Here is a 24,040-nt window from a genome sequence, read left to right as displayed (position 1 = left end):
TTATTATATTTTCAATACAAGAAGCCGTGAAAATTTTAAACAAACTACCCTAAATAATTAGGGGCCAGCCATATAATAGGCGCTATAGCCTTGTAAGGCGCCAAAGCCATAAAAATGGCGCAAATATAGAACAAACCAATAACAAAAAGATTACAAGATATCCCATTATAACAATTCAACTTTACAAAACAAGAAATTTTCGGACAACAAATTCTTTGAAGAAAACTTCATAGTTTCCTCCGTACTCTTTCCTCTTACAACTATCAAAACAAGATTATACAAGAAAATAATAAAAATAAAAACAAAATATACAAAATTAAAATGCAAAAGAAAAAAATTGATGGTAGATCTTATAAGAAAACAACACCATATAAAACTTGAAAGATTTTCTTCATATATTTTGACATTGATTATAACAGAACAAACCTACACGATTTCATTGATGAAAAAAATGACAAAAAGACTAAAGAGAACTTAACTCTAATCTTATTATAGAGAGAACAAAATAAAAGAATGCCGAATGAACTTTACCTCCGGTGCTGAGAAGAAGATATCTGTCACCAATTTTTATCTAAGGTAACGTGTAAAAATTCTTCTAGACTGATTAGAAAATATTTTGATTTCTGATGATTATAGATACTTTTGGATCAGGCATGTGATAACGCATATAGAGAGAAGACCAAGAATTTAAAAACCATAATTATCACCATCACCATGTGGCAATGCTCCAATATTAGAATCGCGGGGCTCCCATTCCCGGTGAAATGATCTTCATCCCCTTCTATCTATATATATTTAAAAATAATAATAGTGATGATGAAACTAAAAACAAAAATAATGAGGAAAACCCACTAACCTTATCTAATTAATATTTGATTTAGCAAAATAACTAGGATATTGGATGTTTCCATAACGGTCTACCAAATGTCTTACTTGCACAAATTATTTACTAAAAACAGAAATAAAAAGTATTTTATTTTTATTTGTGTTCTGGTTATAAAACCCCCTAAAAATAATTAATACTTCGAAACAACATACGGTTACTTTCCCTTACTTTTCTTCCGAAAAGATTTTGATTCTGATGAGCTTATCCAATACTCTGGTGATGTTTGCTTGTCTCTCTATTCTATTATATCTTATCTTATAATATATAATAATAATAAAAACCCAATAAAGACGATAATAAATGTCTGCGCCAACCGAGTTCTAGTTTCGATTGGAACTATATGAATCCTACGAATTTCTATGATCGGCCAAGTGGGTTTGTAGATATTGCTTCGAAGCATGTAATCCGAGGTGGGTTTTGTAAAATGTTTCAGTATCGGAGAATTTTGAGGTTTATGAGATTAATGGGGATGGAGTCGGTCTGAGTTGGCAATTTTCTGGTAAGTTTACTGTATTGGAGGTTCATATAGCTGTCAGTATTGAACTTTTAAATAATTTTGTTCCAGGACTTTGAGCTTGGGACGATCGCGATTTTGTTTCGGGTAAAGTGTTTGGGGTTTTGGGTTTTTAGTTGAAAGCAATTTTGGGGCATGATCTGTCAGATTTGGTTAATGTTAGTTGAATGGTGTTCTATTAGGTAATCCGTATTTAATTTTAGTATTTAAGTGGTGAAGAAGTTAGGTACTATAACTATAGGAGGGGATACTAGCGGTGAAATCTATGTTTGTGGAATTGAACGCTCAACTTGATTTTTGTGAATGAATCATAAGGGAATTAGTGATTAATCCATGGGTTGATGTTGATTGTGGTGTCTGTTAAGTTAAAGTTTAAGAAATGTAGAGTTGTAGCAAGTTTATTTGGTTATACTTTTTTCTTCAGTTGCACTGCACGTGAGATGGCTTTGTCAAGCAAAACCAGAAATATGCTAGAGAATCTGGTAAGAGAAGGATCATTTAAATGGTTACTTGGCAGCAGAAGTTCTTTCAATGAGGAGTTCGAGGAGATGGGAAGGTCTCCTTCTGCCCGAAAGAATTGGATATCGGAGCTCTCTCCTATTGCGAACATTGTTGTTCGAAGATGCTCAAAGTAAGCTTACTAGTTTGTGTCTTCTAAATTTATTTGGTGCATTTTCCTTGTAAGCATCTAGATCAACTGGTTTCAAACTTTGTTAGAAATACATCTTGCATTTTTGCTACTGTTATGGCTGTTTTGCTTTCTTCAAATTATGATAACTGTTTTCAGAAATAATTCTGATGCAGAATCCTTTCTGTTCCTACAACCGAGCTTCAAGAGAGCTTCAATGCAGAGGCATCTCATTCTGTAAAGCATCCATCACGATATGCTAGGAACTTTTTGGAATATTGTTGTTTTAAGGCACTTGCTCTGTCAACACAAGTTTCTGGTCATTTGGCTGATAAGAAGTTCCGACGTTTAACATATGACATGATGGTAGCTTGGGAGGCTCCAGCTGCCGACAGCAAACCTTCAGTTGATGTATGTTTTTGGCCTGGGTTTTGTAGAGTTGACAATAAAATTCTTATGAATGTGTAGATACAATTAAACAGGAATCTTACTGATGACCCTTGAAGGTTACTTTCCTATTCCGAGTTGTATAGAGAGAGAGTTCAATAATTTGAAAACCCAGTAGTATAGACCTTTGAAGGTTACTTTCCTATTCCGAGTTGTATAGATATAGAGTTCAATTGTCCTAGACTCAAATGCATATTGCTGCTGTAATACTTAGTAGGTTAGCATCCGCAAACGTGAAACTCTTTCATTGTCATTAACATTTCCATAAAGTAAAAGCTAACTATAGAAGTACTTTTCTTTTCATACCTTATTATAGGTCGTAGACTCGCTTAAATGGGTCCTTTATTCCACATTTGTAAAATAGTCCAAGGTTTAGTCTTTATGGTTTTCCATGTAGTTTGTAGATAGTCACTCTGGTCATCTTTATTGCAGAAATTAGATGAGGACATTTCAGTTGGGATAGAAGCTTTCTCTAGAATTGCTCCAGCAGTTCCTGTTATTGCAAATGTAATCATTAGTGAAAATCTTTTTGAGGTGCTTACAACATCAACTTGTGGGCGACTTCAGTTTTCCATCTATGACAAATACCTCAGTGGACTAGAAAGGTAATCCAGCTACAATATGCATTACATTTACCACATCATATCATGCCTACTTTGTTACTTTACTCATTTAATTATGTGGTTGCTCTAATAAAGCTTAGAAAAAGTCAATTGAACAGTATAAAATTGAATTCTCAACTTGTTTGAAATGGTCAGCTTGTATTATTTCCATTGCATAATCATTATTACAGCAGCTTGGGAATTGTTTACTGAGATTTTCGAAATCTAATTAAATGTAAACTTTGGAAATTAAATAATTGATAAGTAACTACGACGAAGGATTTTTACGTGGTTCGGACGTTAATTATTCTTAGTCCACGAGTCAGTATATTGGTCTTATAGGCTTTTCAAATGTATTACACGTGATGTTTACAACATAGAGCCCTAACTCTGTCTCTCTAAGTTTCTCTCGAAAAAGATGAAAGCTTAGAGGATATTTTGGCAGAGCTTCGGCTATTTTTTTTTTGATCCCCCCTTATGAAGAAATGAAAGGGTTTATATAGGCTAAAGTCCGGGTTCGGGCATACCCGTGACCTGTTTATGGTTTTGTCAAAAGCCTGCCCACTATTGGGGTAAAATACATTATATACATGACTATTGGGCCCCTTAGAAGGTTTCTTCTCGTGGAGCTACGGTTCCGTACATCTGGGACCACTGTTGGTGTAGGGCACTTGTCGAGTAAAGGTCACGCCTAACAGACAGTGCTCAAAGGAGCCGTTGGACAAAACGGGGTATTCAGAAAACACACTACCATGCTCTGACACAGGAGACAAGATTTGATCCTATGTCTAAAAAGGTAAATACGTCGAGGGAGACATCCGATTTCCATTTCGTAGTAGGCTTTTAACATTTCTTGTGCATACGATATCCGTCTTAGACTCTTCAAATAGCTCCCAAGTATCTTCCTGTAGACTTAATGGATTTAATCTTCTTTGGGTCTCGGAAGGTTGAGAAAACTTCCGGGTCCTGGACGGTTGCTTGGTCTTGTGACGAGGTGATAAACCTTCCCTAGACCTAGGCCTCTTCCAGGCTAGCTAAGTATTTCCGCAACCTTCCGCAATCAAAGAGACTTAGACGATAATTGCTTAGACAATCACCTCCTATCTTTTGCCATGTGTGTTTACTCCGAAAACATGGATAACATTTACCCTAAAGCTTCTGGAACTCTCGAGTGGCGGAAGCTTGCAGTCTCCTTCCGGATCATCATGGGACACTTGGACACAGGGGCAATTTTAAAGATGTGGAATCGTTTCTTTTCATCTGGCATTTGGCAATTGATGAGTCAAGAACTTTGGTGATAAACAACTGGAAGTGCGCATGTGTCGCCCAACCTTTGGATCCGTGAATGCCATACACTCAAAGGGGGCGTGTTTGTTTTAGAGAAACGAAATGGGGCAGAGTTATGATTTAATGACTATTAGATGTGAATGTAGGGCCCGAGGCGAATAAATATGATGAAAAATACCTCGATTCCACTAAATGGGATTAAAAGCAGTCTTTTTAACTACCCATCCGTTGGATCACTTTTGTGTTTTTTGCCGAGACAATCCTGGCCTTTGATTTTGAATCACGTGGATCAACATCTTTCACTATAAGTAGGTGTGAAACGGCTAGTGTTCTTCTTTTTAGCATCTTCGAGCTTTTGAGCAATAGCCTTCTCTTTACCAAAGAAGAAGAATTGTAAAGAAAAAATCCCATAAAGCCAAGTCTCATTCTTTGGTGAATGAGTGAACTCTGCGACGTTGTCATCTACCGTTTACTGCGAATTCGAGTGAGGGAATTTCCAGAAGCACCGCCTCTGAACCTGTTTGTGAGCCATCTCCAGTCGCTTGAGATCATCGGCGTTCAAGCAGGCTGTGACCCAGTCCTTCGCTGGGCTCTCGATTTCAAGGCTAATTACTGTTTTCCTCCTTCATCCCTGTGTCATACCACAAGTAAGTTTTTTCAAATCTTCGCCCCTCCTTTTCTTTTTACATTGTATTGCGATTGGAATTTAGACTTGAGTATCAATTTGATAGTTTACATGTTCGTACATGAGTGTTAGCATGATAGAGTAGGCATTATTGGGCAGTCTGATGATTATAAGCCTGTTAAACTGCCAATGCATGTTACTTTTTCCAGGCACAGTAGCTTGGTAATTTCTTGTCTGTGTAGATGAGTTTTGAATTTGGTTAGATTCTAGATCTTCTCTAAGAGCTATTAGGGCGTCGAATGAGGTTGTGTTCAAGTTCATTATTTTTTAGTAATTCTTTGTGGGTTCCCGACTCAGTACTTGGAGGTATTGTTCTGTGAGGGTCATGCTTCTGGGTAATGGGTCCGCAGGAGGGGACCTTTCCAAGAAATTTTTGGGGAGACCTTCCCCAATACCCTCGTTGTCCTTAAGATCTAGTGTATTTAATTGCTTAGGTTGTTCTCTTCTTTTCCAGTGGCCAACCTCGACGATGAATTCCACCTCAAGGTCATGAACCTCGAGGAGACCAAGGTTAGGGCTTCGGCTGAGGAGCCCCAAAAAGATACTTTGTCGAAAGTTGATTCGAACTGAAAGTAAGAGAAGGCAGAGGCTCCACCTCTAGCTCATGTAGTATACAACTCGTCCATTTAGGAGATGGACCAAAACGTCAACTAGTTTCGAGCATACGACATGCTAGAGAATCTGTCTTCTGCTGGAGGAGTCCGCAATATCCCAGGATTGGTCTGGAACAGACTGTCGTTCGCTGGGCAATATGCTTCTCGAAGCACAGACGGGTTCAGTGTCTGCAGCTGGGTTCATATCTGAAGTGGGGCACATCTACCTCTGAGGACTTACTTTGCGAAAAACTGCGCAAAGATTGGAACTTTCAACTTATTTCACCCTCCTACAAGCTATTGTCAAGGTGGTATTTTTATGCAAAATGCAGATATTCGAATGCCAAGTCCGGAAGAGATTCTATACTGCTACGCCGTTAAGCCTCAACCAATGTGCGCCAACAAGCGTAAAGTTGGATTCTATAGGCTGGAAAGGTATCCAGACGTTCGCTGCCCTTACAGCATTACTCGACATTCCTCTGATCTCCGGGAATACTAGTTCTTCTCATCTGGCTTTCCCGTGAAGAGGGTTCCAAACCTTTCGCTAGACTTCAAAATCCCAAGTAAAAGCATTTTCTTTTAATCCTTCTTTTCTGACTTTTCTTTACTGGTTTAGACTTGTGACTGATGGAGTTTTTCTTATTTGCCACAACCTCTATGGCTCGGACTTCCATAAGCAAGGAATTGATGAAGAAGTCAGGGCTGCTGCAGGGGGCCAACTGCCTTCAAAGGTTGCCTAATGCAAGGGCAAAGGCAAAGGCAAAAGCAGAGCCAAAAGGGTCTATAAGCCAAGGACACCTAATACTCCTTCCTCTTTCGCCACTCCACCTGCTCTGCGAGTAGAGAAAGTCACTGTTGGAGTGGCAGAAGCTTTCAGAAGCCAAGCAGCCCTAACTAATGATGAAAACCTTGAAGTTCAGCCTATCCAGCAACTTCATCTAGCTCCAGGCAAGGTTTCGTCCGGGATGCCTGCTCCCAAGGTACCTCAAGGTGGTACGGAGGCCACCGTTTGGTCAGATGAAAACGGGGAAGGCTTCGGCTTTCTTGAGAAGGTCGCTTGCCAACAAACGCTCCCTTCCTCCTAGCTCGGAGCCGGAGGCTAAGAAGGCAAAGGGGGTAGAAATGAGGCAAAGGTCTCTGATAGGCCACCTATTACTTTTGTTTACGCTTGCAGGCCCAAGAAAACTACTGTGAAGAATATTACATGAGATAGAAAGGAGTGAGCTGGCAAAGAGTTAGTTAAGAGATTTTGTTAGGGTGTGGGTGAGTTGTCCTACACTCGGTTTTAGTTTGAATAAAGTGTGGGTGTGTGTTGAGAAAGGGGTGGATATTTTGTACAGGTTTTATGACAGTTTGGAGAGAAAACCCAGCTCTCGAACTTTGGGATAAGTAATACAATCAATTTTCATCTACAATCTACTCTGTCTTCTTTGTTACCATTTAATTTGTTAGGAAAATTCCTACCAGTCTCCCGGAGTGGAGGGAGATTTGAGGCGGGCCCAAACCTAGCAACGATTAGGCCAGTAGCAAGAACAACAACACCAACAAAAGTCACCACCGCAACAACAACAGCAGCACACCCAACAAATACAATTACAACAAAAACAACAACAAGTACAATAACAACAAAAACAACAACAACAACAACAACCACAACCCCTGCAACCACCACCACAACAGCAACAACGACCACAACCACAACCTCAACAGCTACAGCCACAAACCCAGCAGCAAATCCAAAAATCCCCACGACAAAAACAACAACCGTTACAACCTCAAAAGCATCAGCAGCAGAAGCAAACTCCCATTCCTCTCCCATATATTCCTCCTCTTAATTTTGACTGGCCTTGCGTCCCAAGGTGCTCAAAGTGGACGTTCTGTAGAAGGAAGAGGAAGTCAATCTCTACCTAACGAGGCACCACGAGGAGATGACAGATGTCCAAAGACAATCTACGTTGCTCCAATCGAAGAGGCAAGCGGAGATAGCTGATGGAGGATGCAGAAGAGGTCTCGAGCCGATTGTGGATTGCGCCGCCTTGAGTGAGTTCTTGGCACCCAAGGTTGGAGGCGATGTGGTGCCTTTTGCCTCGGAGATAATTGACCAGACTTCGAACAACATCTGCGAGTTGACAACGGAGAAGTGGGTAGTGGCCAGCAACTCTGATCATAAGCCATCGAGTACGGCGTGTGCCCCCTTGAAGTTCTTTCTGTCGTTCTATACGCCCAAAGGACTCTCGAAAGCTCCTCTGGCCAGTGGGCTTTGTCAACTTGAAGTTTTTTCTTCAACGTAGTTTTCAAAATCTTGTTTACGGCTTCCATTTGGCCATTAGCCTGTGGTCTGGCCACGACTGAGAAGCTTTTAATAATTCCGTATTGGAGACAGAAATTCGTAAAATGCACGCTGTCAAATTGCTTCCCATTATCTGAGACAATCTTTTGTGGAAGTCTGAAACGGCACACGATGTTTTTGATGACAAAGTCCAAGGCCTCTTTGGAGGTGACCGTGTTCATAGGTTTCGCTTCTACCCAGTTGAAGTTGTCTACAACAACTATAGCATATTTTACTCTCCTTTTTCCAGTTGGCAGAGATCCTCAGCTCTCAATAAAAACACCAAAATATTTTCTGAAATTTTCGGAAATTAATTAAATGTAAGTTTTGGAAATTAAATAATTGACAAGTAATTACGACGAAGGATTTTTACGTGGTTTGAGCGTTAATTATCCCTAGTCCATGAGTCAGTATACTAGCCTTATAGGCTTTTCAAATGTAGTACAAGTGATATTTACACATAAAGCCTTAACTCTGTCTCTCTAGGTTTCTAAAAGAAGAAAGCTTAGAGGATATTTTGGCAGAGGTTCGACTATTTTTTTTCGATTCCCCCTTATGAAGAAATGAAGGGGTTTATAATGGCTAAAGTTTGTGTCCGGGCATGCTCGTGACCCGTTTAGAGTTTTGTCAAAAGGCTGCCTACTTTTGGGATAAAATACATTATATGCATGAATATTGGGCCCCTTACAAGGTTTCTTCTCGTGGAGCGACGATTTCGTACAACTGGGACCATTGTTGTTGCAGGACACGTGTCGGATAAAGATCACGCCTGATAGACAAAGTGCTCAGAGGAGCTGTCGGACAAAATGGGGGTGTTCAGAAGAGGTGCGCACACACAAGAGACAAGATCTGATCCTGTGCCAAAAAGGTAAACACACCGAGAGAGACGTCTGATTTCCATTTCGTAGTAGGCTTCCTGCATTCCTCTTAGACTCTTTAGATAGCTCCCAGGTATCTTCCTGGAGACGTAATGGATTTAATCTTCTTCGAATCTCGGAAGGCTAAGAAAATTTTCGGGTCGTGGACGGTTGCTTTGTCTAGTTGCAAGGTGATAAACCTTCCCTTGTTCTAAGCCTCTTCTAAGCTAGCTAAGTATTTTCGCAACATCCCGCGACCAAAGAGACTTAGACGATAATTGCTTGGATCATCATCTCCTATCTTTTGCCACATGTCTTTACTTCGAAAATACGGATAACAGGACTATCGGTCTAGAATGTACTGAAGTCTATGTGCAGAATTCGTGTTACTTGGTGGGAGAAAGTAGTAGAGTAAAGAATACGTACATCTTTTAATAATTTAAGAGTGGATCAACGAATCGCATGGAAAAAGGAGTCTCTTGTACAAACGAGACTCGTTTATAGGAGTTTATTTTTGTCTCTCTTGAACACACACCAAAAAATACATAAAATATTAAATTGGTTGAAGAGGAAGAAGAAACAAACACACGCGCATAAGAAGGGAGCACACAATGTTTATGAACCTCTGTCAGTTTGGTTAGAAATTGTTCTACTGAAAAAGGATATTAGGATTTCACGGTGGTTCTTTTTCCCTTTTAATTTTCATTTCCTTTCAACAGATTTTGTTTGATTATATTTTGTCAACTAATAACAAACAAATCCTAAGAAGGTTTTAATAAATGAAAGTAATACTTATGGTGACATTTAAACCTGTCTTTGTTGGTTCCTTCCCATTTCTCTCCTTTCTATCTGCTTCAGTATGTGTGAGAGAGCTCGTTGCCATTTTGAATCACACTATGACATTAAGAATATGGAAACTTTTGTGGTTGTAGCATGTTAGTTTTCTATAATTTTATTTCAATGGCATTGCACATATTATCTTAAGGTGGTAGAAGATAAATGTATTGTGCTTGGAGTTATGAACTTGGTTCTAGTCAATTTGAATTATTTATCTTACAGAGCAATAAGGAAAATGAGGACACAATCAGACTCATCCCTTCTTTCTGTAATTCGGTCATCAAAAGGAGAGAAAATTCTGGAAATGGAAGGAGCAGTTACTACTCAACCTGTTCTAGAGCATGTAGGAATTTCTACATGGCCTGGTAGGTAAATGGGGGTTATTGATATCTGTAAATTGTTTTCAATTGTACCTAAACTTTGTTTAGATTGTTTTCTAATCTATTGAAGCCGGCCTTGTTTGAATTGAGCATGAATATTAAAGTAAGATATATTTAAGTTATTACACATCATCTTCTTCAATTTCTATTGTTGTTTTCCTCATTAATTTTTGAAGGATATTATTAGCTCTTTTTTTTAATTTGATTGGGTATGTTGTTGATTTACTGGCTTTTCTAAAGAACCCTCATTTTCATACATCTGTATGTGCTTATGCTTTCATCAATAATTTATGATGTTTCCAATGAGAAGAAAACAAATAATTTCAGTTGAAAGAGCTTCGAACAAGAAAATTCTCAACATCAAGACTCCATTTTTGTGCTGCATAACTTTTTTTATTGAACATGAGGTGTTGCTAGTGTCACAATGGTTATGGGTATATTTCACTAGTTGACTGACAATTTTTTGCTTACGTATTCTTGCTTACAATCAGGGCGTTTAACTCTGACAGACCATGCACTTTACTTTGAAGCTCTCCGGGTTGTATCCTATGACAAAGCAAAGCGATATGATTTATCGGATGATTTAAAACAGATTGTTAAACCTGAGTTGACTGGACCATGGGGTACTCGACTTTTCGATAAGGCTGTATTCTATAAATCTATTTCATTGTAAGTTATCTGCTTGCCTTTTCACTTGAGCTTGATGTAATATTTTGTTTAGTAGCTTTCTGAAATTTTCCTTTTCTTTTCGTCTGTCATTAGTCCTCTGATTTCTTGGGAATGAACTTGTGCTCTTATTCTCTTATGTAGATCAGAACCTGTTGTAATAGAGTTTCCTGAGCTGAAAGGCCATACACGTAGGGATTATTGGTTAGCAATCATCAGAGAGATTTTATATGTCCACAGATTTATAAATAAGTTCGAGATCAAGGGAGTTAAACAGGATGAAGCAGTTTCAAAAGCTGTGCTTGGTATTCTGCGATTACAAGCCATTCAAGAAATTAGTTCTGCGCTCCCTCTACGTTATGAATCGCTTCTTATGTTTAATCTTTGCGACCAACTTCCAGGGGGAGACTTGATACTAGAAAACCTGGCAAATATGTCAAGTTTAAAAGAAATAGATTGTTATAAGTCTCAGTCTGGAAGTGGTATGTATTCAATCTCAGCTTTAGACATGGTTTCTAACTTGGGCTTTGTTTTCAACACAAACTCGAACAATCCCAATGAAGATGGTCTTGTTGTTGGGGAGATAACTGTGGGAGAGATGACATCATTGGAAAGAGCAGTCAAGGAATCTAAAAATGATTATGAAAAGGTTGTAGTAGCACAACAAACAATTGATGGAGTAAAAGTTGAGGGAATTGATACGAATTTGGCAGTGATGAAGGTAATTTCAGATGAATAATGGCGTTGTGGGCTGTGTTTCTCATTTCCTTTTTGTCACTTTAGCTTCCAACTAGTTGCCCGTTCCATGTTTCTTCCCCACCATATCCTGCTCCTTGTTTTAAGGCTTTGGTTTATTTAAACAATGCACTGACAACAGGAACTTGGTTGGTCTCATGTAGATGGGAAGTGACCACAAAAAATCTCTCTGAAAATAAAAATAATTTATAACGTTTTCAGATTATTCTTTCTATTGTGAGAGTAACGTGAAAGAATAAGTAGTAAGTACATAAATTATTAAATAGTTTGTTAAATTCTCATTTTAGTGAGTAACTCATTTCTGTCTCTCAAATTATGAGGAGTCCTGTCCTGTTTTTGTCTACTTCTAAAATTTCTAAATAAATGCTTGCAGGAATTACTCTTTCCAATGATGGAATTGGGAAAGTGCCTTCATTCCTTGGTGTATTGGGAGGATCCCCTCAGGTCCTTGGGATTCTGTTCCCTTCTTACATATATCATTTTCAGGTACAATCCGTACTTGAAACTCTCATTCATTAATTTCATCATGCATTTGTTGTGATGTATCTAATGAAATGAGGCTGAATTGTGACGTCAACAACCTAGTACAACAAATATTTTTTATTTGTCTCATCTTGAGTCATTCTAATTATTAAGAATGAACAGACTAAGTACCAAAGTAATGAGAGGGGTATCTTGTTTAATAGAAGGCAGTTTAGAGACATTAGAAGAAATAGTGACGTGGTTCCAAGACAAAGTGTAATAAAATCTGTTTGGGCAAGGGAAGAGAAGAAAACTTTAGATTACCTGACACATGTAGTAATATGATAATCCTCTTATTTGTATTTCCATATTTGTACTATTACTACCATGACAACTTAGATTTATTAAAGAAACAAAACTTAGATTTATTAGTGCACGGAGAAAGATATTACTTTAGAATGGTTGTATGCGCCTGAGACTGTTGCCCCGGATTACTTTTTTGGATTTCTGTTGTTTATAGTACTATTCTGGTTTTGCACACTAGTCTTATTTAAATTGTTCATTTCAGGCAGTGGCTAGGTTACACCGTTGCACTGATGCTCATCTTTACAGCGATCTTTATGGTGTTGACAAGAATTTTTAGCCAAGAGAATCCTGTTGATGAGGTAAAGGTGTTAGCTCCCCCACCAATGAATACAGTGGAGCAGCTTTTAGCCGTCCAAAATGCAATTTCACAAGCGGAAGAGTTCATCCAGGATGGAAACGTAGTCCTCCTGAAGCTACGTGCTTTGTTGCTGGTGATTTTCCCTCAGGTCTTCCTTCTTTCCTTTTCCATGTCCTTGTACTTTTCATTTGTATATTATTACGCTCTTTGGAACCCAGGAATGAAACATACTGAAATAAGGCAAAGTAGAAAAAATAAATCACCCAAACGAAATTGATAGTAACTATTGAGATGCTTTACATGTTGATATTTGTTCCATTTCAGCCTCTTAATTTGTTAGACTTGTTTTTGGTAATGATCAGGCCAGCGAGAAATTTGCGATAGCGCTTGTGTTAGTGGCTTTGGTTTTTGCCTTGCTGCCAAGTAAGTACGTTATTTTGTTCCTGTTTTTGGAGGCATTTACAAGGTATTCACCACCAAGGAAGGCAAGCACAGAGAGATGGATGAGAAGATTGCGGGAATGGTGGTTCAGCATTCCGGCAGCCCCTGTTCTTCTTGAGATAGAAAAGGAAGATAGAAAGAGGAAATGATCCTCGTAGGTTTTGATATTTGTATATATGAATGTTTATTTAGTGAGTTTATTCCTCATATTTGTGGGAGTGTAAATGTCAACAATGCAAGACAAATCTGAATATACAACAAATAAGAAAGTAAGATGAAAAATGAGTTTCGCCTTAATTAATTTTCCTGTTCTTTTAGGCAATTCTCAGAGAGAGAGAGAACTAAATTATATTCACTTTCATTTTCTTGGCACTTGTCACTTGACACATGTGAATATGAATTAATGGCCGAACAGCCGAAGTTGGATTAAAATGATGTAAATATTAGTATTATTAACTAATATTTGATGATATTTGATATTTTACCTGTTTTTATAGTTCTCTTAGTCTTAATAATCGTGTTGATACTTGGAAACTTTTAGATAGAATTTTTGATTTTGCTCCTCAAGCTCTTTGGGCTATTATTGGTGACTTTAATGCTTAATTAACTTCGTATAATAAATATAGTGATGCTCCTCCTTGTTATACTACTATAAATAAATTTAATAACTTTCTTATGATACATTTCTCGAATCCTTTATGTTATATTGGTGAGTTTTTTTTTTTTTTTTGAATAACAAGCACACTTTTGAATAACTTAGCTGATGTGTTGACAATGATAATTGATATCTATTAAACTTATTTTATCTGATGATACCCTTTCTGCTGTTAATCTCAAAAGGAAATACAAGTTTACGTTCGAAAATCATTGACTTGATGATGCTTCTTTTTATGATGTGGTTAAGGATACATGTTCTTTTGCCTGTAGAGACATTTCTAATAGAGATAGTATTAAGTATTTTTTTTTATCTTTGCAGAATTCTATTACTAATAGTTTAAAAAATTGGAACAATAATTCTCTTTGGGCTTTCAAATCCAAAATAATGGGAAACTTACTAAAATACTGGAATTTGAGTTAACTTTTATAAAAATACTGTCAGACGGAAATTTTTTCAAAAATACTGTGTTTTTATAAAACACCAGTAAAATACAAAGCAGAACAACTCAAAACAACAATAGAACAACTAAAAAACACTTGTAGAACAACAGTGAAAACTTAACACAGTACACTGCAGTATAAAACTTATAAAAAAATACAGTTAAAAGTAAAAAATACAATCTAGCAGTATTTTTGTTCAAAAATGGCAAAAGTTAGTATACCATATAAATTTCCCAAATAAATTCTATTCAAGATAAGCTTGATGGTTATCAATTTAAAATTTATCTGAATTATGTTGATCTTATTAATTAGAAGAACCTTCAATCCCAACTTGATGTTGTGCTTTAGAAAAATAAAACTTATTGGCATCAAAGATCTATAGTAAACTTGTTGAAGGTTGGTGATAAAATACCAAAAAAAAAAAAAAAAAAAAAATCATGAAAAAGTTAGCTCTAGATATAAAAATAATGGGACTTTTTCACTTTTACATTTCAAAACAATTTTTTTTTTTTTTTTTGTATTTTTATGGAATTCTATATAGAAATTCTTATTGCAACTAGCGCTGCAACTTAAATTGCAATAAAAAATCGTATAAAAACTCCTATTGCAACTAGTGCCGCAACTACATTAATAATCCAAACCGTAATTTTTTTTAAAAAAAAAAATTAAAAAAATAGTATATGAGGTAATTCCCCAAAAATAATTTCATTAGGAAGCTTGAGTTAATGGTCAGTTTCTCTCTTCTCTTGATGCTACAAGTAATGTTTGTGATGTTTTTCTCTGATTTGTTTACTTTTTAAGGTGTTGACCATAGTAGTCTCTCTCTCTCTCTCTCTCTCTCTCTCTCTCTCTCTCTCTCTCTCTCTCTCTCTCTCTCTCTCTCTCTCTCTCTCTCTCTCTCTCTCTCTCTCTTTGAATAAATAGCGTACTCTGATAAATAAACCGGTTAGACCTCACGGTTGTTATACAAAATATTTGTCGAAATGGAGTTTAACGGGATAACCCCACACCTCTTGTGGGTAAACGCGTACTTAGGCACATTATGAGCGGCAAAATTACAATCCCTGTTAATATCTTTTTTGATAAGAACTCTACTATTGATGAGGTTAGGGTAGAAAAATTGGGAGACTATTGGAAATGAATTTACTAATGCTATCATTGATATTCTTAATAGTAATAGTGACATTTCCTATATTAACAAAACACTTATAGTTCTTATTCCTAAAAATTTAATGATGTTCATCTTAGAGATTTTAGACCCATTAGTTTATGTTCCACTATTTATAAAATTATTTCTAAGGTGATTGTTAATAGATTAAAGCATGTCCGTATCTCTCTAATTTCAAATTGTCGAAGTGTTTTTTGTCGGATCATGCTATTTTTAATAACATTCTTATTATTAATTTATTCATGCTATCAATAATAAAAGGAATGGTAGGAAGGTTTGGGTTGCCTTAAATTTGATATGTCTTAGGCTTTTGATAGGTTGAATGGTTTTTTGTCAAGTCAGTTATGAGTCATATGGGTTTTCCTGTTAACTTTGTCAATCTAATTTTTTGTTGTATTTCTACTATTTCTTTTTCTTTCTCTATTAATGTCTACTATTTGTTCTGTCTCTCTTTCTATAGGTATTAGTGTTGGGTTTTATGCCCTAAATAAAACTCATTTCAATATAATCAGATTTACTTATTAATTTAGATCAGAAATAACATTTAATGTTGCAAGGTTCACATGATTTATTTCATGATTATATGTACATAATGTATGAATTCATCTGAAACCCTTTTCACATACTTGATCCAGTTTATTGTGTTGTCAACACTTTGGAAAGTAAACATGATTATGTGAATAAAGTTTCCTAGATTTATCAGACACAGGATTTTACTGATATGATAATCTACAACAGAGTTTACTTGCATTTGGAGAAATGCTATGTTCTTTCCAGAGCATTGGTTAAAGTAAAGCTCAGGTTGGATGCATGGAGTATGCATGGGAAGGGACCAATATTGAACTTTGACTTAGATTTATTAAACTTACCGTAATATCTATTCAAGTCAATATCGCCTAGTTGATCCTAGATCAAATGATCTTAATCCTGTTATGATTAGGCTCAATCTCAAGAGGCTATTCGTGTTCTTTGATTTGTTAGTTAAGCCTACTTTTGGGTCAGGGTGATACGTACATTTTGGGAACACGGTAGTGCAATTGAGTGGGAGCGCTAACATAAACATGGACTCTATAGCTTCTATCTGGCGAATAGTAAGTAAAGGATGATCTCCTTCGAGCTTGACCAAACGAAAATAAATGGAGTACTCATTTCACATGAGCTGAAATATCATTTATACGGGGTTAAGTGTTTTAAGGATAAAATACATTGTAGGGTGTAACAGTAATCTAATCCCTTTACAATGTAGATCATTCATATAGAGGATCATTGATCAAATTTGGATTATAACAATGGATAACTAATGATGTGTCTATATGGTGGAACATATAGAGCAGTCTATATACTGAGAGTGCAATTCTAAGTTCTATGCGTGGATTCAACGAAGAATTAATAAGTCGGTGAATTTTGGTTATAAATTCTTGATCTGCTTATTGGAAGCTCGGTTATATAGACCCATGATCCCCCCACTAGTTGAGATAATATTGCTTGTAAGACTCATATAATTGGTTTTGATTAATCAATTATAATTCTCAAATTAGACTATGTCTATTTGTGAATTTTTTCACTAAGTAAGGGCGAAATTGTAAAGAAAGAGTTTTAGGGGTATATTTGTTAATTATGATACTTTGTATGGTTCAATTAATAAATATGATAAATGACAATATTATTTAATAATTATTTATAGTTATTAAATAGTTAGAATTGGTATTTAAATGATTGAATTTAAAAGTTGGCGTTTTTGAGAAAATGAGATGCAAAAATGATAAAACTGCAAAATTGCAAAAAGTGAGGCCCAAATCCATACTGTATAGGGCCGGCCACTTTTATAGGATTTTTCATCTGATATTTTTATTAATTTAATGCCAAATAATTCAAACCTAACCCTAGTGGAATGCTATAAATAGATAGTGAAGGCTTTAGGAAATTTACACTTTACTTTCACACTTTTCCTTCAGAGAAAAACCTGAGCCTTCTCTTTCTAAACCCTAGCCGCCATTTCATACTCTTCTTCTTCCTTGAAATTTCGAAATCACTTAGTGTTAGAGTAGTGCCCACACACAGCAAGTGATACCTCAATCATAGTGAGGAAGATCGTGAAGAAAGACTTTCAACAAGAAGGAGTTTCAGCACTAAAGAAGGAGAGAAAGAATCCAGGTTCAGATATTGATAATGCTCTGCTACAGAAAGGAATCAAGGGCTAGATATCTGAACGGAAGGAGTCATATTATTCTGCTGCACCCAATGTAAGGTTTCTAATATTTTATATGTGTTTATTTCATAATCGTTTTAGAAGTTCATATTTAGGGTGTTAATCAACATACTTGTTAGTAGATCTAAGATTCTGGTAAAATAATTTCCAACAACTGGCCTCAGAGCCATGGTAATTGATTTGCTTGCAAGAAATTTGGACTTAAAACGATTTGTATGTGTTTTGGATGGTATCATGTTGTTTGATAATTGATTTATGTTTGTGAATTTTCGTGAAAAATAATTTATTTTTATTGAATATTTAATTTATAAAATAACATTAAATTTTTAAAAGTAGTTAGCAAATTTTGAAATGATATTTAGGTTAGTTGAAACCTAATTTTTTCAAAATTGTAGGTTTCATTTTAAATATTATTTTATGAATTTCAAAAATATATATATTTTATTTTATTATTATTTTTTTTTTCAAAAATATTTTTTTTATTTAATTATTTTTCGAAATTTAATTATTTAAAAATTAAATAAATCCTACATCCAACTATCCAGCTAACCTTGTTGTAGGAGTATATGTTTTAACTTGTTTGTAAGTTTTTAAAACCTATTGTTGCTTGATTGCAAATAGCCATGGTTAACTTGTTGACAGATCCAATGATCTGATTTTAACTCATGGCTCCCTTGGTCAAGTAAATAATTTGTAACAGGTAATTTTCACAATCTTCTTTCATCTGTGTATGACCTAGCAACATGATAGGATCCATCCAAATTGTGTGCATGTGTGAGCCTATATGTTTAATTTTATTATAGATGCATATATGTTCTTGTTGCTAAATAAAATATCTTGGTTTTTTGATAGATTTTATTTAGGCCCATTTAGTTTTGGGCCTATTCAATTAATAACAGTTGTTCATTTTAAGGTTAAATTCCTCTCTTTTGGGCCTTGTGTGAGAGTTGGGAGCCATAGAAGTGGGTACGACATACTGAACCCAGTACCCCCTCACATGAACTACGCCAATTGTGAAGGTCTATTTGCCTGATTTGAATAACTGTACTACGTTAATTAAATTAGTTTAACCTAATAAAATTGATTAGCAACATAATTAATTTCATTTATTTTGAAATTAATTTAAGAAAACCATAGTTTAAAAAATTTTATATTCTAAGCTAAACTATATGTATTTTCTTGTATTTAATTAAATATAGAATTATAACCATCTAGATTCTTTCTGAAGCTTAATTTAAATTTTTCATTAAATATTCCTATTTAAGTTGATATTTAGTTATCTATAACTAATCAACTTAAATCTGAATATCTTTTGGATTTAAAATTTTAAAATTAAGTTGAGGAATTTTAGGAATTGGTTATTAAGATTCTTTAGATATTTTTTAAGTTGATATTTTTTCAAATATTAACTTAAAATGAAATATTTTTAAATTAAGTGGTTATAACTTAATTTTAAATTTAATTAAATCTAATTTAAAAGATAATTAAGTTGATCTTTTAGATTCTTCTAAAACAACTTAAATTAGATATTTTTTCAAATTTTGTGGAAAAGATACTTAGTCAAATAAGATATTTTCTAGATAGTTATTTCTAGACTACTTATTATTTCTAATATTAAATAGGAAAATATTATACATTGTGAAATTAATTATTTAAATAATTAATTTTTGTACAATTTATTTTAAGTATATTTTTTCGTAGTATTAAACTAGAGATTAATAATTAAGCCTTCTCTACACTTAATTATTTATTTCTTGAATTTAATACATTTAATTAAATTGAAAATTAAATATCTAAGTTGATTTTCATCATGATACTTAAATATTTCTTTTTCATGACACTTAATTAAATAGAAAATTATTTTTAGTTGAAATTTATTTTTTCAACTAAATTTAAATAATTTTCAAAATATATTTTTTTCTTTATTTTATTAATCAATTTTCGAAATTGCATTTCATAATGCAAGATGATTTTGAATTTATCTTGAAAAATAGATTAAGTTGTAAATTAATTATTTATTTTAATTAATTCTTGGACCAACTTAAATCAATGATTTTTTCATTTATTGATTAATTTAAAATAAATAAATTAAAGTATATTATTAGAAATTAAATTAATTAGTGAAAGAAAAATCTAGATAGGTAATTTTTTTGCTTGAAGTATTTTTCTCAGTAATTATTATTTAAGTATTTCGAAAATATAAAGTTTTTATACTTTCTTTTTCAAAATACAATAAATATATTCTCATGAAAATTTATTTTGAGTTGCAAATTAATGTAAATTAATACAACTTAAATAATTTTCTTAATATTTATATATCAAAATTACTACTGAGATGGAAATAATTCAATTTATTTCAATCACCATCTAAGTATAATTTTATAAATATTAAATTAAATTCTAATTTAGAATTTTAATTCTAAATTCGATACTTAATGAATATATTTTATTATAAATAATAATGAAAATACATTTCAAAGAATGAGCTTTATCATTAAGATATTCGATCTCCATTGTTAGTTTTACATAGCGTTTGTTTTAGTGAGTAATCCTCCCAAATGGAGGAACGTTCATTAGCAAGTTCGCACCATTTAATCTCGAAAGATAAGTAGTTTGTAAGTGTTTTATATGATATGGATCACCCTAATGGTGGCGACCATATTTGACTTGCAAAATATGAAACAATGGTGGAAGCTCATAAGATAGACTTGCCTTGACTCTCGCCTAAACGGGACAACGCTGAATTCCAATCTTGATCGAATAAAAGGTTGCTAGAATGTTTATTTTAGATGAGCTAACAACTCTTTTTAATGGATGGTAGCTTTGACTCTCACCTAAACGGGACACTAATATCAGTTTGTTGAAAATCTTGGAAATTATTTAGGATTGTATGTTTTAGTATTTTCACTTGTCATTCCTACTTGCTATATGTTTAATAAGTTCTGAATTGTGTATGAATTTATATTGAACCATGTTATTTTCTGTTATTAAGTTGTAGTTTAATTTCGAATCTTCATTGTTGGTCTAACTTGGTTTGTTTATCTAATGAGATAAATCCCTAGTGGATTTTCACCATTAGACATACATAATAGTGTTAGATCTCGAAAGATAAATATTGTATATGCAACATCTAGCTGTTCATCAAATGATGACACCTTAGACTAGTATTTTTACAATATGAAACAAGAAGATTGTATAAATAAGATTACTTTGACTCTCGCTAATCGAAGCATCGTTGGATTCTTATTTATAAACGAAATTATCCTAATTCCTCTTAGCTTATTCATTTCGAATTAGCTCAATAACATATCATTGGATGAATGGTCTATATATCATCTCATGTCATTCTATTTTTTCTCTTAAGAAATTGAATGACATTTTTTGATTATTTTCCCGAAATTCTATCCCAAAATGATATAAATCCTCAATCTTACATATCTCCTACTTGTATGGGCAAATTTGACTTAGAGTTTAAATTAGTAGTGGTGGTCCAAGAAAGAATTACTCATTATATTTGGTATAAATTTAAGTCTATGACTTTAATTTTAGATTCCAAACAGAAATTTTCTTATATTTCTATTTCCAGAATACAATACAGTTACACTTTCACAAGTGTTTAATATCCATCTTCTATCAATGGATTCAAACTGTATGGAATATGAGTTTAGTATTCTGTGACTAGGATCCACTTGCAATATTCTAAAAACTCTTTGATGTAACTAAACCTAAGTCATCAAAAAGATACAACCACATTTTTTTTAATCTAGGGCTTTTGTATCTTGTTCATAGTGGTTTTGAGAAGATCAATCTCTGCAAAGAGTTAATATGCCTTTATCCACTGAAAGTTGTTCATCTCATTCGTCGATGGATGTACATTCAGGGGTGGATATGAGTTTTTCGTTGTATTCTTAAAACGATAACTCTAGATTATACCTTATGCAAAGAAATTTGAAATGTTTAAAAAATTTCTGATTTCTAGGAATGGTGGAACACCATTAAGGTAAGTGGTTAAAGATCTTGCGAACTGATAGGGGTGGAGAAATAGTTAGTAGATATGCAGTTCAAAGATCATTAAATTGATTTTTGAATTATATCCAAACTTACCTCCCCATAAATTTTGATTTGCATATTGATGATTAGTTACTAGTTGTTGCCTAAGTCTTTCTATGGTAATACAATTTCAGAATGATGTAATGCTTGTATACTTAATGTAAATCATTACTAGATTCAGGGATGACCTAATCAAAATCTTAAGAAAAGCTAGAACTGTTAACCATGGTTTGCATGTTTGTTAGCTATTCTAAGTGATTAGGGGTGGACCATCCCATAGTCATTTGATAAGAAAGTATTTGTTTAAACAAATACTACTTTTCTAAGAAAATGACTAAGTCTGAAAACAAAGTAGCAAATAAAGGAGATATTTATTTCTTGATTCCAAAAGTGTTCTATCATCTTATTTGACATATGATGATCCCACTGCCTCTGTTGTCTTGTCACAACCGAAGAGGTTAATACCATTTAGTTTTCTTAGACATAATTCACGGTACCTTGTAGTAGTGGGAGAGTTTCTAGGAACTCACCTTCTTATGACTTGGAAGACATTAGTGATTAAAATCCATTGTGAGTTTAAACAAGTAATGGATTGTCAAGATAAGAAACTAAGAAGAAAGCCAAGAGAACTATAGTTTGATCCATTCACATGGAGTAACCTAAAGTTTTTTATTACAAGGACATAAAAGGAAATTTCGTGTATAAGTCTATTCAATGGACTTAACAAGACTTCCTGTTCCTAGTATTATAGGTTTGAGTTTATCTAAACCTATGGCTTATGGTATACCTGGTAATTACTTACTCTAATGCAAGCAACTTACTTTAGTAATCTATAGAAGCTTCTCGACTTCTAGGCATAGATTTTATTTATCTAAGGAAAAGTCTCAACTATTCCAGAAAAGATAAAGCCATGAAAGAATTTCTTATATCAACAGTGAGAGGTCTCAGATATGCTTTAGTATGCCTTAGACCAGACACCTACTGTTGAGTGGGAGTAATGAGTAGGTATCAGACTAATCCAGGAGAAGAACATTGGAAGACAATCAAGTAAATCTTAAGATTAAGAAGAGGAACTATATGTTAGTCAATAAGGGTGTATTTAAAACTCTTAGACTACACCACATCAGATTTCGAGATTAGCCTTTGTGCTAGAAAATCGTTCTGATAAGATGGTGATTACTCTGGGGGTGGAATAGTGATTTTGGAGAAGTGTAAAAACCTATCTGAAGTCTCTAGGTCTACCAAAAAGGGACTGAATGTTAAAGTTGCAGGAAAGGTACTTATTCAGTCTAAGGAAAGTTCTATACAACTTTGGCACCATTCCAAATTGCCTTAACTACTAGTGTTATTTCAACCAAAAGTAGTGGCCAAAGATATAGAATCCAGTATCCCAAAAAGAGTAGACATATAAAGAGGAATTTCACATTATCAATGATTTTGTGATTAAGGAAGAGTAATGGTGGAGAAAAGGTTGTGTTTAATTTAACTTTTCAGATCCTATTACGAGGAGTTTACTACTACTACACTTGATTTGTATATCAAGGTGTTGAGATTATTTGAAATGCACTTTTTCTTTTATATTAGTGCAAGTGGGAGTTCGTTGGGTTTAATGCCCTAAATAAAACTCATTTCAATATAATCAGATTTACTTATTAATATAGATCAGAAATAACATTTAATGTTGCATGGTTCACATGATTTATTTCATGATTATATGTACATAATGTATGAATTCATCTGAAACCCTGTAATAACAAAAATATTCAGGTATTATTTTTTTTTTCTATGCTAGTCTTAATATCTCGATGTGGAAATAGTGATTTCATAAAATATGTTATTGACTATGGTATCTTTCAAGCTATAGGAATTATGTTGATATTATAGTTGGACTATAGATTAAGTCGGATATAATTTTAATTTTTGGTTACTATTTGACTATTATAGATAACTATGGTGGATGCTACAAATTTAGTGATAAAATATTTTGCATAAATATATGCATGTGTGGCATGAGGAATTGAAGAAATAAATAGTTTGTATATGAAGCATTGAGAAATAGTTAAGTTATAATTTTATAAGTCTTAAATAATGGGTCTTGATGAGTAGTTTTGAACTATTCATGGAATGAGGTGTCAAAATATAGTTACCCTAATGTTCATATAAGAAACGTGTGGCACATTGTTGGAGAAATATATGGGAAGCTTTCAAAATTTAAACATGATACATGTACAAGCATAGTTGTAGATACTTTTTTTGAAACAATTTGATTTAAATAATACTTAGTACACGTGTGATGAAAGGTTTAAGAAGCACTCAAACCACACAACAACTAGAGACCAATAATAAGCCTAGGATTCAAATATAATAATAACTACTCCTCTAGTCTAAGTGGACCGAGTATAATGAAGTGAGAGAGTGGAGTTGGAGTTCAAGTTTGAAGTATATTATCACCTACATAAAAAAAAAAGAAATCGGAGTTAT

General features: G+C 34.1%; 1 protein-coding gene across 3 annotated transcripts; it reads left to right on the top strand.

The window, feature by feature from the left end:
• The first annotated feature begins 931 nt into the window (after positions 1–931).
• Positions 932–13,513, top strand: LOC115709162 (uncharacterized). 3 transcript variants are annotated; one of them, XM_030637202.2, is made up of 10 exons: positions 932–1,385; positions 1,825–2,031; positions 2,205–2,439; positions 2,908–3,080; positions 9,888–10,030; positions 10,537–10,714; positions 10,856–11,432; positions 11,841–11,953; positions 12,498–12,741; positions 12,956–13,513. In XM_030637202.2, exons 2-10 carry the CDS (start codon positions 1,841–1,843, stop codon positions 13,181–13,183), a joined length of 2,082 nt encoding a protein of 693 aa, XP_030493062.2. In that variant the 5' UTR covers positions 932–1,385; positions 1,825–1,840; the 3' UTR covers positions 13,184–13,513. The 3 variants fall into 3 exon arrangements, with proteins under 3 accessions (XP_030493062.2, XP_030493061.2, XP_030493063.2); XM_030637201.2 differs by having other exon boundaries at positions 996–1,296; XM_030637203.2 differs by lacking the exon at positions 932–1,385 and having other exon boundaries at positions 1,892–2,031; positions 2,188–2,439.
• Positions 13,514–24,040: the final 10,527 nt, after the last annotated feature.

This window comes from Cannabis sativa, chromosome 3 (genome assembly GCF_029168945.1).
Source record: "Cannabis sativa cultivar Pink pepper isolate KNU-18-1 chromosome 3, ASM2916894v1, whole genome shotgun sequence".
In the NCBI taxonomy this organism is placed as follows: Eukaryota; Viridiplantae; Streptophyta; class Magnoliopsida; order Rosales; family Cannabaceae; genus Cannabis; species Cannabis sativa.
Note: the sequence above shows the minus strand (reverse complement) of the source record. Positions and strands in the feature narration are given on the sequence as shown.

Excerpts from the sequence above, each read along its gene's own strand:
- LOC115709162 (XM_030637202.2), top strand. The coding sequence starts at position 1,841 with ATGGCTTTGTCAAGCAAAACCAGAAATATGCTAGAGAATCTGGTAAGA. Across the intron at positions 10,031-10,536 it reads AGGAATTTCTACATGGCCTG|GGCGTTTAACTCTGACAGAC; the intron begins GTAGGTAAATGG and ends GCTTACAATCAG. Across the intron at positions 11,954-12,497 it reads CTTACATATATCATTTTCAG|GCAGTGGCTAGGTTACACCG; the intron begins GTACAATCCGTA and ends TGTTCATTTCAG.